We start from the raw sequence: 14,455 nt of genomic DNA, 5'->3' as shown, positions 1-14,455 counted from the left end.
CCTGGATTATTGTATTGCTCTTAGTAGCAAAATCTATCACATTTGATTGCTGCACAATATTGCAGTTACTGTGTATAATGCTCTCCTCATTCTGTTTATTTCACTCTGCATCAGTTCATCTAAGTTTTTCCAGTTCTTTCTGAAATCATCCTGTTTGTTCATCATTCCTTATAGTACAACAATATTCCATCATCATCATATACCACAATTTGTTCAGTCATTCCCCTATTGAGGAATATCCCTTTAGTTTCCAATTCTTTGCTACCATAGAGAGTAAATATTTTTGTACAAACAGGTCCCTTTCCATTTTAAAAATCTCTTTGGGATACAGACCTAGTATTGGTTTTACTGGATCAAAAGGTATGTATTCTTTATAGCCTTGTGAACATAATTCCAAATTGCCCTCCAGAATGGTTAGATCAGTTCACAACTCCACCAGCAATACATTAATGTCCCAATTTTGCTAAATTCCCTCCAACATTTATCATTTTTCTTTACTGTCATACTGGCCAATCTAATAGGGAATGATCATTTTAATGTTAAAGTAGATTTAAGTGGGACTAACTGGAACTACATCTGGGGAATGTCATTTTAAGGGTAAAGTAGATTAACTGGGACTAATATGAATAGGCAAGCTAAACTAAGATAGCATGCCAAATGTTCATCCTTTGCCCTGAGCCAAACATTAACCATTAAGGAAGTGATTAATCCTGGGATGGCTATGGATCCTTCAGTGTTAAAGGTGATAGAAGAAAGATTGAAACAGTGATTTCTATTTCATAACTGTGGATATTGAAGGAAAAAGGGTTAGAAGTTTAGGGGCTGTGGTAGAATAGAGAACATTTTAGCAAATGATAGAGGGATTTTCCACCCACCACTACAAAAGAATGACTGGCAGACAGATGCAAGGAGGCTGTGTTTCCAAGGCCCAAAGCTATTCAACACTAGTTTGCTCATCTCAGAACAAAATACTGAGAGGCCAGACCTTAAAGGGAATAAAAATTACTCGATTCACAATCAAATGAAAATGCTATGGGCTGAAAGCCAGAGAATGTTCTTGAATTGGACTTTTTTTAATGCCCTAAATTTAACCAGCTGGACTCCTTTTTAAGTACCATTCTATTTAACCTTTTGAAATGAAGCATCTGCCTTTTAATGGTAAATCTACATTTCATTGTAAAGATAAAACAGAAAGTTTTTGACCTAGTTATTTTATAGAAAAGTGAATTCAAACTCTTCTGCCTCCTCTGTGTCTTGAAATCACCAAGACAGTGAAACTGGCTTGAATGGCAACCACTATTTGGGGAAGGGGAAAGAAAAGATGGGTCAGAATAGCTGATTATGTCAATTTCCAGAATAGGTGGTAGGTATATGTGTAGTAACTGCCCAAACAACCCTTTCAAGGCTCAAAACTCTAGGTACTGAAAGAGGGAGAATATTCTAGGCATGGAGCATAATTTAAAATCTCCAGTGAGAAGATGAATTTTCTCATTTGAGGAATAACAAGTAAGCCAATATCAGTGGAGAAGGGAAAGGTGGCCCATAAAGATATAAGAAAACAAAAAAGAGGGGCAGCTAGGTGGCTCTGTGGATAGAGAGCTAGGCCTGGCAAAAGGAGTTCTTCTGGGTTCGAATCTCAGACACTTCCTATATGTATAATCCTGGGTAAGTCACCTAACCCCCATCATCTAGCCTTTAAAGCTTTTCTGCTTGGAATCAATCACTATTTGGCATTAATTCCAAGAAAAAAAAAGCTAAGGATTAAAAAAAAAACAGAAAGGTAGGGGAAAGGCTTATAATAGCTTTTGAATGCTAAAGAGGATTTTATATATTATCCTAGAGGTGATAGGAAGCCACAGGAATTTATTGATTAGGGGGATGGCATTGTCAAATCTGTACTTTATGAGGATTAGTTTGAAAGTTGAGTGGGAAATGGACTGAAGTGGAAAAAGACTTAAGGTAGGGAGGAGGCAAACTATTCAGGTTTTGCAATAGTCTACATATGAGGTAATGAGAGACTGTTGTGGCTCAGTGGTTAAGAGCAGTGGACGTGGAGTCAGGAAGACCTGAGATCAAGTCCAAACTTATATACTTCTTAGCTGTGTGGCCCTGTAGAAGTCATTTAACTTTTGATTGCTTGACAAAAAGGATCCACTGAAGAAGTAAATGACCAACCACTCCAGTGCCCTTGCCAAGAAAACCCAATGAAGAGCTAGTGTCCATGGGGTCATGAAGAGTTGGACATGATTGAATGGCTGAACAACAGCAACATAAGGTAATGAGGACCTGCACTAGGGTTTGTGGCAGTAAGGAGGGGCATGTGCAAGAAATGCTACAAAAGGAAAATTGACCTGTCTTAGTAACAGATTGGATATGGGGAGTGAGAAAATGTGAGGAGTTAAGGGTGACAGCCAGGTGTTAAGCCTGGGAACCTGGGAAGATGGTGGTAATAGAGAAATTAGAATTCAAACTCAAGTCTTCCTGTTTCCAGGTGCCAAATGGTGGCAAAGATTATTACTGAAAGACTTTAGAGAAGAGAGAGATGACTTCAAGTTGGATTGGGTAGAGAGAGGTTCAGAGGAGGAATAAGCTTTGAGATGGTCTTAAAAGAGGATATTCTTGGTGTGTGACAAAATAGAGTTACTTAGGCTAGATGACCTGTTGGATATAGTAAACAAGCAGCCCTGAAGTTATTATTCTCAGCCCTTTTTATGGGACTCACCTAAAGATTGATACACAAATGAGCCAACCCTAAGGTGGCTTGGAGAAGATCACTGGACCTTCCTGACCTGTAAGAATCTCCCTTCTCAGCCCTCATCTCGAGAGTGGTACAGTCTTCCAAAGCTGGTACCCTGAGACCTTGTATCTTGTAGCCTCTCCTCATGAGTGGTCCTGTGTGGCTGATATCCTATATAGTCCCTCCTTTTTCTTTCCCCTCTGCTAACTCTAATTCACTTCTATACTTTCACTTATGCTGTTTGCCTTGTAGTAATACATCGAGTTGTAATTGAATCCTGAATGTGTATTCTTCCTGAATCCTTGAACCCCAAGTAGCCTGCCTCTTGAGCTTGAAGCATGGAATCTTGGTCCCAGTGCTCTAACCTTGAACACTCTTTGACTCATTCTAATGCAGAGAGTTAAGATTTTAATAGACAGAAAAAAGGAAAGGAGAAGAGCACTCTAAGAATAATAAAGAAGAATGGAGGCAAGTATAAAGGGAAATGGACAACTAGGTGGCACAGTGGCTAGAGTGCCAATCCTGGAGTCAAGGAAGACCTGAGTTTTAATCTGGCCTCAGATATTTACTATCAATATGACCCTGGGCAAGTCACTTAGCCTGTTTGCCTCAGTTTCCCCATCTGTAAAATGAGTTGGAGAAGGAAATGGCAAACCACTCCAGTATCTTTGCCAAGAAAATCCCAAATGGGGTCAGAGATGACTTAAAAGACTGAGCAACAAAAATAAAGGGAAACAAATAGAATGCAAGGGGAAAGGGAAGAATTGGAGAGGAAAAAATATAAGGAAGAGAATAAATCATTATACCCCCATTTGCTGCTCCCATAGGAGTCTCAGAGACACACACCTCTCTTGTCCTTCTTAACTTTGTATCCCCAAACTAGATTGGTAGCCATGTATCCTATAGTCATTTCCAGCTCAGAGGCCTCTGCACTTAGAGAATGCTCACTTTCTAGTCCTGCATTAAAAAAGGTAGACACCAAATTCTGAGGCTGCTTGGATTTTTTGCTGTAATGCATCCTGGGGAGGTGATAGAATCACTTAGTTTCTGTTGCCACTCCTTCACATAGATTCGAGAGTGAACCTTCTTGAGCAAATGGTCCTAAAGGAAGAACAGCTGAATCCTATTCTGCTTCACTATACCTGCCCCCTTATTCTGTTCTCCGTGGGCTCCCATTTGGAAACCATCGCAATAGTTTGAATTTGGGAGTTCACAAACAAGTTCTGCACAAGAGTTCTTTTCCTGAAATATACTAACTAGGTATATTAGGGGAGGGGGCATATCCTCTTCCATATTTCCAAGCATGGCAACATGTCTTTGGGCAGCCATTATATGTTCATGGCTGAAATATTTGTTAAGAGTGAGGGAGACTTGCACAGGAGCAAAATACAGTTAATGCTGTTGTAAATATATATAGATCAAGTAATATAGCTCTGAAAAAGTGTTCTTTTTTGATCTGGAAGCAAGGTGGGGGTATAGCTGAGATTATAGGCAGAGCGTAATTAAATTAAGATATCACATGAACTTCAAACAAGTCTTTTATGTGTCCAGGGAAAATACATAACCAAGTAGCAATGAAACTGCTATTTTAAAAGTTTGCCTCCATAAAGGATTTCATTATTGAAAAATCAGGCAGAAAAAATCAACACCAACTATGACCCCCCCCAAAATGAGGAATTTCCTTTTCAACCCAAGTGTAAAAAGGAACAGTCATGCACATTAGCATGTACCCACTGAAAAAAAGTACCTAAATTAGCCCCTCAAAAAAGGAGACAAAGCAGAGATTGCCTCTTCAATGGCTGGAAATTTTTAGCTTAATTGAACTCCCAGTGGTAGCTCCAGAATCAAAGCAGAAGAGTTATTACCATGGTCATTTGCTTCCTTTTCTTTTAATTAATTCACAGCCCATTGGTAGAGAGCAGGAGGAGATATAGTTGAATTTGGGGGTAGAAAAGCACCTTATTTGCCCTCTATTCTGGTAAAATGTCTTCTTGGCTCTATTTTGTATTCAGTATTCTATCTCCTTCCTTTGTAATGGTCCATCCCATCTGGAGTGCACACCTTTTTTGCTCTATGATATCCTGCTCTTCCTTCAAAGCACAGTTAAGAAGGTGCCACCTTCTCCATGATGCCTCTCTGCTCCTTCCAGGTGTTAGTTTTTACTCCATCTTAACATTACTTTTTATTTACTTATTTGAAGATAGGTTCCTATTAACCCCACCTTCACCCCAAGAGAATACAAGCTACTTTAATGTAGGGACTGTTTTATTAGTCTTTGCTTCCTTTATGCCCAGCATAATTCCTTGAATGTAGTGGGTGCTAAGTAAATACCAATGGAAAGAATTGGAATTCCACATCATCTAGTCTATTAAATGCAGAAATCTATTATATTTCATCATCCAGCCTCTACCTGAATATCTCCAATTAAAGGAAGCTTATTACTTCACAGATTGTTCCATGGTCAAAGAACTTTAATTGTTGGAAAGCTTTTCCTTACCCTGAGCAGTATTCTTTGCTTCCTCCCATTTGTTTGAATTCTGATCTCTGGGAAGGAAGGAAGGAAGGAAGGAAGGAAGGAAGGAAGGAAGGAAGGAAGGAAGGAAGGAAGGAAGGAAGGAAGGAACCCACCAACCAACCAACCAACAAACAAAACAAGTATTTGTTAAGTGTCTACTATGTTCGCTTAACACTGTGCAAAGACAATGCAAAGAATTTCTAATTTGATCCTCATTAACAACCCTGGAAAGTAGATGTTATTATTATCTCTATTTTATAGTTGAAGAAACTGAGGCAGACAAAGATGAAATAACTAACAGTCACACAGGTCATAAATTCTACTTAATCTCAGGGCTTCCTTGCTCCAGGTTTAGTATTCTATCCACTAAGCCACCAGCTGCAATCTAGTCTCTGGACACAATAGTCACATATTTGAAAACTCATCACTCTTTAAGTTTTCTCTTCTTTAAGAAACAACCCCAGGGGGCATCTGGGTTGCCCAGTGGATTGAGAGCCTAGAGATGGAGGTCCTAGGTTCAAATATGATGGCAGACACTTCCTAGCTGTGTGACCCAGAGCAAGGCACTTAATCCCTATTGCCTAGCCCTAGCCCTTACCAGTCTTCTGCCTTGGAACCAATACATACTATTGATTCCAAGACAGAAGGTAAGGGTTTAAAAAAAAGAAATAGCCCCAGTTTCTTCAACCATCTTTCATTTAGCATGATTTCTAGACCCTCCCCCATTCTGGTTGTTCTTCACCGAAAATTCTCCACATCTATCTATCCCTCTAGTCCTTGCTACTGAGAGACCAAAAGAGGTGAATTACTTGGGCCTGGGAGTTCTGAACAGTAGTGAGGTTAATTAGAAACCCATACTAAGTCCAGAACCAATAAGATGAGTGCTTGGGAGCAGGAAGATGGCTGCCAGGTTTTCTAGGGGAGGATAAATCAGTCCAAGTAGGAAACAGAATTGATTGAATTTTTCACCTCAATCATCACTGAGATCAGACGGTTGAGTGGCTTCTATGCTTTCAGCTTTGGTGAGATAGGGAGATTCAGTCTAAAAAAATGGTAGCCCATAACTCAACACATTGCTCCTAATCTAATCACAACTTGCTTGTTCCCTCTTAGTTCCACAGTAACTGATTCATGCACTCATATTTAGAGCAACACGGAGGCACCTGCTATCATTGTGGCTTCTCTGTGTTCAAGGTCTATTTGTCAGAATTGGAATTTTTATAACTTAGAGGGAGATAGATGAGTTCGGGGCCCTAAGCATCCCCTGCAAACACTCCCCACGGTACTAGGCATGCTTGTCCTTCTTACTCCATTTCTACTTACTATAATTTTTGAACTCCAACTTTTTTGGCAACTGTGAATCCTTTGCTCCTTTTGGACAGAGAAAAGGAGGAATGTGCTATATAAACAGCAACATTAGTTGAGAACTAGTTCTTTCTAATACAGCCAGAGCCTGATCCCATTAGTGTTGTTGATGAGAAATGTGAGCTGGAAAATGAAGAACTCCATGGTGCAGGGTAGAGGACACAGAAGAAATATCTTAGCTTAGGAAAGATATAAACACATAAAAGTGAAAAGAGAAAATCTAACTCTCTCTCCTCAAGGTTGACACTAATTAAGATTTAGGCAATTTGAAAGACATCTAGAGGACAAGAGAAATTGAGAGTTTGAGTGAATGAAGATCTTTGTCTGGGTGCTGCAGCCACCAGAAGTACCATGGATAGTGCCTGGTGCTGAAGATTGACTCATCAAATAATTTTAAGCAAGACTTCCGAGACCATCTAAACTAGTCTCCTCATGGTCAGATGAGGAAATTGAGGAGCTGAAAGATGAGATAATTTGCCCAAAGTCACACAAGTAAGTAATGGAGCCAGAACTGGAATCTAGGCTCCCAACCCCAGGTCATTGCTCTTTCCACCAAACCCCACTGCTTCTCCATTGTTAACTTTGCAAATTGAACATTTTTTTCAACCTGAAGTCTACCTGCAGGGCTGCTTTGTTGTACTCTGTACTGGGCTTCATCTTGACTTTTCTGACTTCATGGGCTTTGTCTATAAGTCCCCAAAGTTTATTAATTTGTGTCTTCCTCTTATCTCTAGTCCTTAGATCTTCTCTATATGACGACAGAGACTGATATTTGTTGATGATGTGGGGAAATGGAAGAATGGAATGGTGAGAAACTGAGTGCAATACAATCCTAGGGTTTGCAACCCCCACCAGCATGTAAATTAGCTAAAAGCACAGTAACAGTTTAACAGTAACACTGTGGTTTAGGAGTAAATGCCTCTTATGAGCAAGCCTTTCATATGGACCACCTCCTTGAATGGAAGTTCTTTCAGCAAATCCTTTTCCTCTTTCTCTTCAGATTCCAATACCCTTAACTGTGCCTTATCCTGCCTTTCTTATTCTTTTTTCTGTTTTTCTCTTACAATCCCTGGTTTTCTCCGTCTCTATCTATGCAATCCCCAACACTGTTCAAAATGGTAAATGAGAAAGAAAGGAGGGGAACTCCATCCCAGGAAAGGAGGACACCAGGTGCCTGTGAGAACGTTTAGAAAAGGAGGTAGGCTAACGGTGGAAATAGACAGGACGGGGGAAGTGTGAAAAGGGTTGTTTGAGTTCCAGGAACTTCATCTGGTGCCACTGTTCTGCAACCAACGCCTCTAGCTTGGCTTTGTCCCTTGACCCTTCCCACTGGTCCTTTCTCCCCTTCTTGTCATCCATCCCTCGGGGTTTCTCCTTTGCCAGGGCTGTTCATCTCCAATCCGCCCTGCTCCCTTGGCCAAAGGGCAATGTGACTCACAGAGCTGCCACCAGCCCACGGCTTTTCAGAGGTTTATAAACCAGACTAGGGGAGAACCCGCTGAGCTCCCCCGCGGCCCGGCCCTGCCCCCGCCCTATTCTCAGAGCTTGGCGCACTTGGCCTCCAGCCGTCAACCCAGCAGCCGCGTCCTGAGGCCCAGCCCGGGCACTAAGTGGAGAGGATGACCAAAACAGAAAAGGGGAGCGGGGAAGCCAGTTGGGCTCTGCGTGGCGCCCTGGCCGCTGTGGCGCTGCTTTCGGCGCTCAACACGGTGGGCACGGTCTTCGCGCTGTGCCAGTGGCGCAGATTGAGCGAGGCGCTGCGGGCGCTAGAGGCGGAGAGGGTTCAGCAGGCGCGGGAGGACAGCGCCATCCGCACCTTCCTTCAAGAGCTGAGCCGAGCGCCCCAAAACATCCCTGGCAACCCCGACCCCGATTTGCCTGGGGCGGCTCGGAACAAGCGCAGTCATGCTGGGGAGCCCCAGCCACACATCCGGGCGGAGAACCAGGACATGCTGATGATGATGACTTATTCCATGGTGCCGGTAGGCGTAGGCTCTGCTCCCCAACCATCCCGCGCTCCACTCTTGGGGTGGGCAGGAAGGGGGAAGATTGCGAGGGAGGACAGGCTAAGTTTGCAAGTTCTGGGACAAAGCTTTGGGCCTTTGGAAGTCCACACTAACCCTACCTAGACGCCACCTGGACACCTCTTCCCACATACATGTTTTAGATTTAGGACTAAGAGGAAAGGACATCAGTGTCAGGGGGTACTCCTATGTGGCTGCTCCCCTTATCTAAAAGTTTGCTAACCTTCATCTCTCAGTAGAGGCAACGTTGGCATGTGAAATGGTTGCATATGTATTTGTAACATTGCTTAGGTATTTGAGCTTTTTTTAGATGCAAGGGCATATAACTGTATGTAACACAAGAAGGGATTACACTTTCGAAAAAGTTCTGGAGTTTTATTTTTAAGTACAAGATCTCCTAAGATTTAAAAGGGAAAAAAATACTAGCTCCTGTCTTCTCCTGTCTCTCTCCTGCCCAATTATTTAGGTGGGAAATAATTTAGGTGGGAAAACAAAAAACAAAACATCAGTACTCTCTCGGTAATGCCCAGAGAAAAAGAAGGCAGGGCCTAGCAGCTCACAACTATTGGGTGCATTTAAGAGAATGGTTGGGTACTATTATTGTAATGATTGAGATATTCTTGTGTGTCAAATTTGAACTTTGGATTAGTAAAGGAAAAGAAAATTTAGGGAGACTGGATCCCAGGCTTATTTATTGCTTTGAAGAGGGATAAACGAACCACAGAAAGTTTATTTTAGATTTTAGGATCAGAGATTTAGAACTGGAAGAGACTTCAGAAATCACCTAGTCCACTCCTTCCCCTCATTTTATATGTGTAGAAAAAGGTGAAGTGACTTGCCAAATAGGCAATCAAAACAGAACAATATTAATAATAGAGTAAAGATTGGAACCCAGATCCTTTGACTCCAAATTCAGTGCTGTTTCCATAGCACACACAAAGAACAATTCCTTAAAATATTTCTTTCAGAATTTAGAAATTTATTTAGTCTTTAGAAATACATTATTTTTGCAATTTTAAGTTACTGGGCTACTTTACTGATTTTAATTTAATAATTACCCAGCAATTACTTGTAGATTGCATCGACCTTTCCTATTTCATTTCATTATTAATTATAATTACCGAGGGTTTATTTCACTTTATAATTAGAAGGAATTCAGTTCTGTCATCTGAAGTCAAGGGGTGTAGGAGGTACTTTTGAATACAAGATTTATGGAGATGTCACCACTTAGAGCTCTATTATTATACAGAATTTTAATATCTAACACAAATGAAAATAGTCCCAAGATTATGAGGAAGCAAAATTCATGCTTGGATGATTTCTTTAGGAAGATGACTTCCAATTCCACCCTTGCTTTCAGTCAATATTACATATTTAAGTTCTGAGACCCCGCCCCAAAGAAAAACTTGCAAAAAGGACTCCCTTTTCTTTGCTACAGAAAAATAAATGCCACCAGAAGAGTCCCTGGCTCCTCTGCTGTTTTCCTATTGACTTAACTGGCATTCTTAACCTGTTTGGTTAGGTTACCCATATGCTTCCAACCTTTTGTATTTAAAATAAATCAGTAGAAGAATCCTATCTGGTTGAAATTATTTTTAATAAATATATCAAAACTATTTCCTTACATTACAATCTATTGGTGAAACAAAGCAATAAATAAGCCTGGAAGCCAGCCTTCCTAAACTTTCTTTCATTTGCCATTCTACAGTTCAAATTTGACTCTAAAAAAGATCTCAGGCCAATAGCAGAAACTGTTTTAGAAAGAATCCTAATAGCAAAAACATCAAATTTGTTGGCCAGTTTATAGGCATTTATTTGTAAATTACTTTTAAAGCTATTACTTTGCTTCCAATAATATGCTAAGCATCAATCTCTAATAGAATATGAAAGAACTTCCCTAAATACAAAAGCTGCTATTGACCCTCAAGAGGCCAGATTTAATATTTATTTACAGGAGTAATTAGTTATGCCATGCCAGTCACACTTGCCTCTTTGTTCTCCCTTGTAGGCCATGGCACACATAAATAGTAGGATGGGAAGAGAGGAGAGATACCTGATTACCAAGGAGGCCATGGCATGTTTTCAGGAAGTATTGTATTAGCTCTCAGGCTATGCTCCTAAATTCTTCTCACTTTCACTCTCTGCTATTCTCAGAAAAGAAGACTGATTTCTCTCTCTCTCCCTGCTCTGTGAAAAACAGACTGAGAAAGACAAAGACACAGATTAATAGACAAAAGGAAAAGGGGGAGAGGGAAAGAGAGAGAGAGAGAGAGAGAGAGAGAGAGAGAGAGAGAGAGAGAGAGAGAGAGAGAAAATGAGAGATAGAAGCCATCACTTGGTACCACCTCCAGCAACATAAGAAATAAAAATATATTAATCCAAGTAGTGATGGAAGTATAAAGATATTGTGATAGAATCAACAATTTCTACCTTCAGTCTTTTAAGAATTTATGCCAATAGGTCAAACAGTGGAGAGGAATAAACATTTCCCCTCAGAGAAACAGCTACTACTTCTCTTTGGTCTCTTTCTTACTCTCCTCTCCTTTTGCTTCTCTTCCCTTTGAGGGTAGTCTTCCTTTTCTTTGACCCCACCCCTTTATTGACCAATAAATGTTTGCTTTGGCCTTTCTTTATTTCTATAGCATCAAACACATAATGAAAGCTCAACTCTTGTCAAACTAATTATCCATTAAATATGCATGCTGAAATGCTTAAGTAATGATACAAATCTGACAGTATTCTGGTTCTGGACCAGGGCTCTTACAACCAAGTCAATGTGGTGAAGCCAAAAGGAAACTAGATTTGGAATAAAGATATAGGTGGGAATCTTGGCTGTACCAGAGATTTCCTATCCACATCCTCTGCTGTTGTGACCTTGAGAAGGTTAATGAACCTCTTTGGGTCTCAGTGCCTTCATGTGGAAAATAAGGATATTGCTCTTTAGCAAATGTGTGAAGCCTTAGTTGAGATCCATTGGAATATGATATTCATATTTTATTGGCCAAAAACTGACTATTTTCCCATTTCTGAATTAATTCTTTCAAAAGTACATTAAAAACATATTACTAAAGACATGTTGAAAAAAGAAAGTAGAGAAAATGAGGAGGATGGCCTAGATGACACCTAAATTTCTTGCCAGCTCTAAACTTTTTGAAATGTTTACTTTTCTCTTCAAAGGAATAACACGGGGAATTATGGAAACTAAGCCATTAGTAGCAGAAGCAGTGAAGATTGAATACTAGGTCTTTTTCTCTTAATTTAATGCTGCTATGGCTCAAAAAAATTTAGCTCCTTTTTTGAAATTGACTTCAGAATTAGTTTCTGAGCCACACCAGAAAAATTAGTCTCCTTATTTTATAATCCATTTAACTTTCAACCAAAAATAATACAACCCAGATTAATCTCCCACTCATTGCCACAGCCTTAGACACTGAGCTCAGTCTAGGGGCAGTGGGAAGAGCTGGCTCCAGCCTTTGTCTCCTCTGTTATTTCTCCCACATGGACTGATGGGAAATGGAAATACCAATATTCTGATTCTGCTACTCTAGTCACTCAATCTAAAAATGGCAATACACATATTTACATTTTTATTCATTCCAATTGGAAAGATTTTTAAAATTAGAAGACAACTTGGACAAACTTGGCATAAATTTTATGTAATTTTTCCTTAAAAACAAACAAAATGACCACTTTCCTCACTACTATGCCCTGACCCTCTTCCCTCTAAATCCATGGCCAAATTCAGTTGACATTAAGACTTGATTTGCATGCATTTTATCTACAGACTAAAGGTCACATCATTCTAAACAAGACAAGCTTTTAGATTGCTATTAAGCTACAAAGGGACTATTTTTCAGCCCATCAGAGGCTTTTATGTAGCTCTTTGGGGGTGTAATAACTCTATTTTAAATAAATGCTGTATGAGAAATGTATTTGGTTATTTCTCAAATAAAGTTCAAGTCATGATTTTCTTTCCTTAAAAGAATGAAAGTTACAAGGTCAACTAACATTCATTTAAAAGTATCTTGTGGGGTTTGTGCATTTTAGTTCTATAAAGATTAATATATCCAGCACCAGATGCTGTGGAGGATAGAGTCACATTTCAGGCATGATACCTAACCTCAGGAACTTGCAGACAGTTTGGAAGACAAGAATAATATACATGAACTAATTAGACAAAGCTAGCATAACTTATGACTAAATCATAAATAGTATGGTAGATCATAAGGGTGATTCTTCAGAAAAGAAAGTTCATTGTTCATTGGTGTTATTTAGAAAGAATTTTTAAAGGAGGTGAAAGTGGAGAGGGGACTTGAAGGTTGAATAGAATTTGGACAAGTAGAAAATGAGGAAAAGGCTATATTTTTTAAAACTGTGTAATAAAGTTGATTTATAATAGATAAGAAGAAAACTGAAAAAAAGAGTTGATTTCTTAGAAATCTATTCTAAGACAAATAGACTTCCTGACAAAGATTAACAGAAAAAAAATTAAATCTATGGATGAAGTTTAAAACAAACAATTCAACAAATGGATGTGCAGTAAAACTACATAATGAAAATTGTGTGTCCAGCGACTAGAGGAAGTTGGTGCACAGTGGATAGAGCACTAAACCTAGAGTTAGGAAGACCTGAGCTCAAATCTGATGGCAAATACTTACTAGCTGTATGACCATAGACAAGTCACTTCATTGCTGTCTACCTTGTTTTTTTTCCATTGTAAAACAGAGATAATAGCATCTATTTCCCAGGGTTGTTATGAGTATCAACTACATAATATTTGTAATTTTGTAATAACAGTGTTTGGCATATAGCAAGCACTATGTAAATGTTTATTTTCTACCCTTTTGAGATGACATACTTGACTAGAATGAAAGGTTCAAGTTTAATTCTACATTTAAATAAGTGTCTACACTATGCAAGGGACAGAGAAGGAATAGCTCAAAGTAAGTAATATGGTAGAATAAGATTATACAGAGCTTTGAGTGCCCAGATGAGGAATTTGGAAATGACCTGAAGATCAGTTGGAAACTACTCCCAAAGATTTTAGAGAAGGGGAGAGACATGAAATAAAGAGTATTGGAAGGAAATTTATTTGGTATCAACTGAAGTATAATTTTAAGTGAAAGGAGAATAGACAAAGACCAATTAAAAGTTTATTGAAAAAAAATCCCAGCCAATAAAATCTACTGCAATTATCGAGATAAGAACATTAAAGCCTGGACTAAGGTGACACTGAGAGGAATAGAAATGAAGAAATCAGTTCTAAAGAAGGGAATCTTAACCTGGAGTCTATGAACTTTAAAAAAAATATTTTGAAAATTACATTTCAATATACTGTAATTGTTCTCCTTTCTATGTTTTATTTTATGTATTTAAAAGCATTATTCTGAGAAGGGATCCATAGGCTTCAGAAGACTTCCAAAGAGCTCCATGTCACAAAAAATATTAAGAATCCTTATGCTAGAGATATTCAGAAAGAAAAATCAATAAGATTCCATAGTTTCCTCATCTATACAATGTGAATAGCTTTGCCTTTTTTGCCAAGTGGTTGTAAGGGTCAAATGAGATAATAGATAGAGTGCTTCCAAAATGTCCACTAACATTCTTATCTTTACCCTCCTGAACTCCTTTTCTTTTCTGTTTCTGACTGGATATCTAGGATTTGTGATTTATTTCATTCTGCTGCTATAAGTTCGTGAAATGGCATTTGAATAGGACTTACCTCGTTGACACTAAAAAACATTTTTAAAGGTCATTTCCAAAATATTTATTTTGATGCTTGATGTAGTTAAAGGGGAGTTTTTTTAGTCCCTA

General features: G+C 39.1%; 1 protein-coding gene across 1 annotated transcript in view; it reads left to right on the top strand.

The window, feature by feature from the left end:
* Window positions 1–8,236: 8,236 nt before the first annotated feature.
* GLDN (gliomedin) overlaps window positions 8,237–14,455 on the top strand; it is a 72,185-nt gene continuing 65,966 nt past the window's right edge. The window contains exon 1 of the mRNA XM_044660048.1: window positions 8,237–8,599. Coding sequence (XP_044515983.1) covers window positions 8,237–8,599 — 363 coding nt within the window. The remainder of the gene's footprint in view (window positions 8,600–14,455) is intronic.

This window comes from Gracilinanus agilis, chromosome 2 (genome assembly GCF_016433145.1).
Source record: "Gracilinanus agilis isolate LMUSP501 chromosome 2, AgileGrace, whole genome shotgun sequence".
NCBI classification, from domain to species: domain Eukaryota; kingdom Metazoa; phylum Chordata; class Mammalia; order Didelphimorphia; family Didelphidae; genus Gracilinanus; species Gracilinanus agilis.
This window is presented reverse-complemented; position numbering and strand designations above follow the sequence as displayed.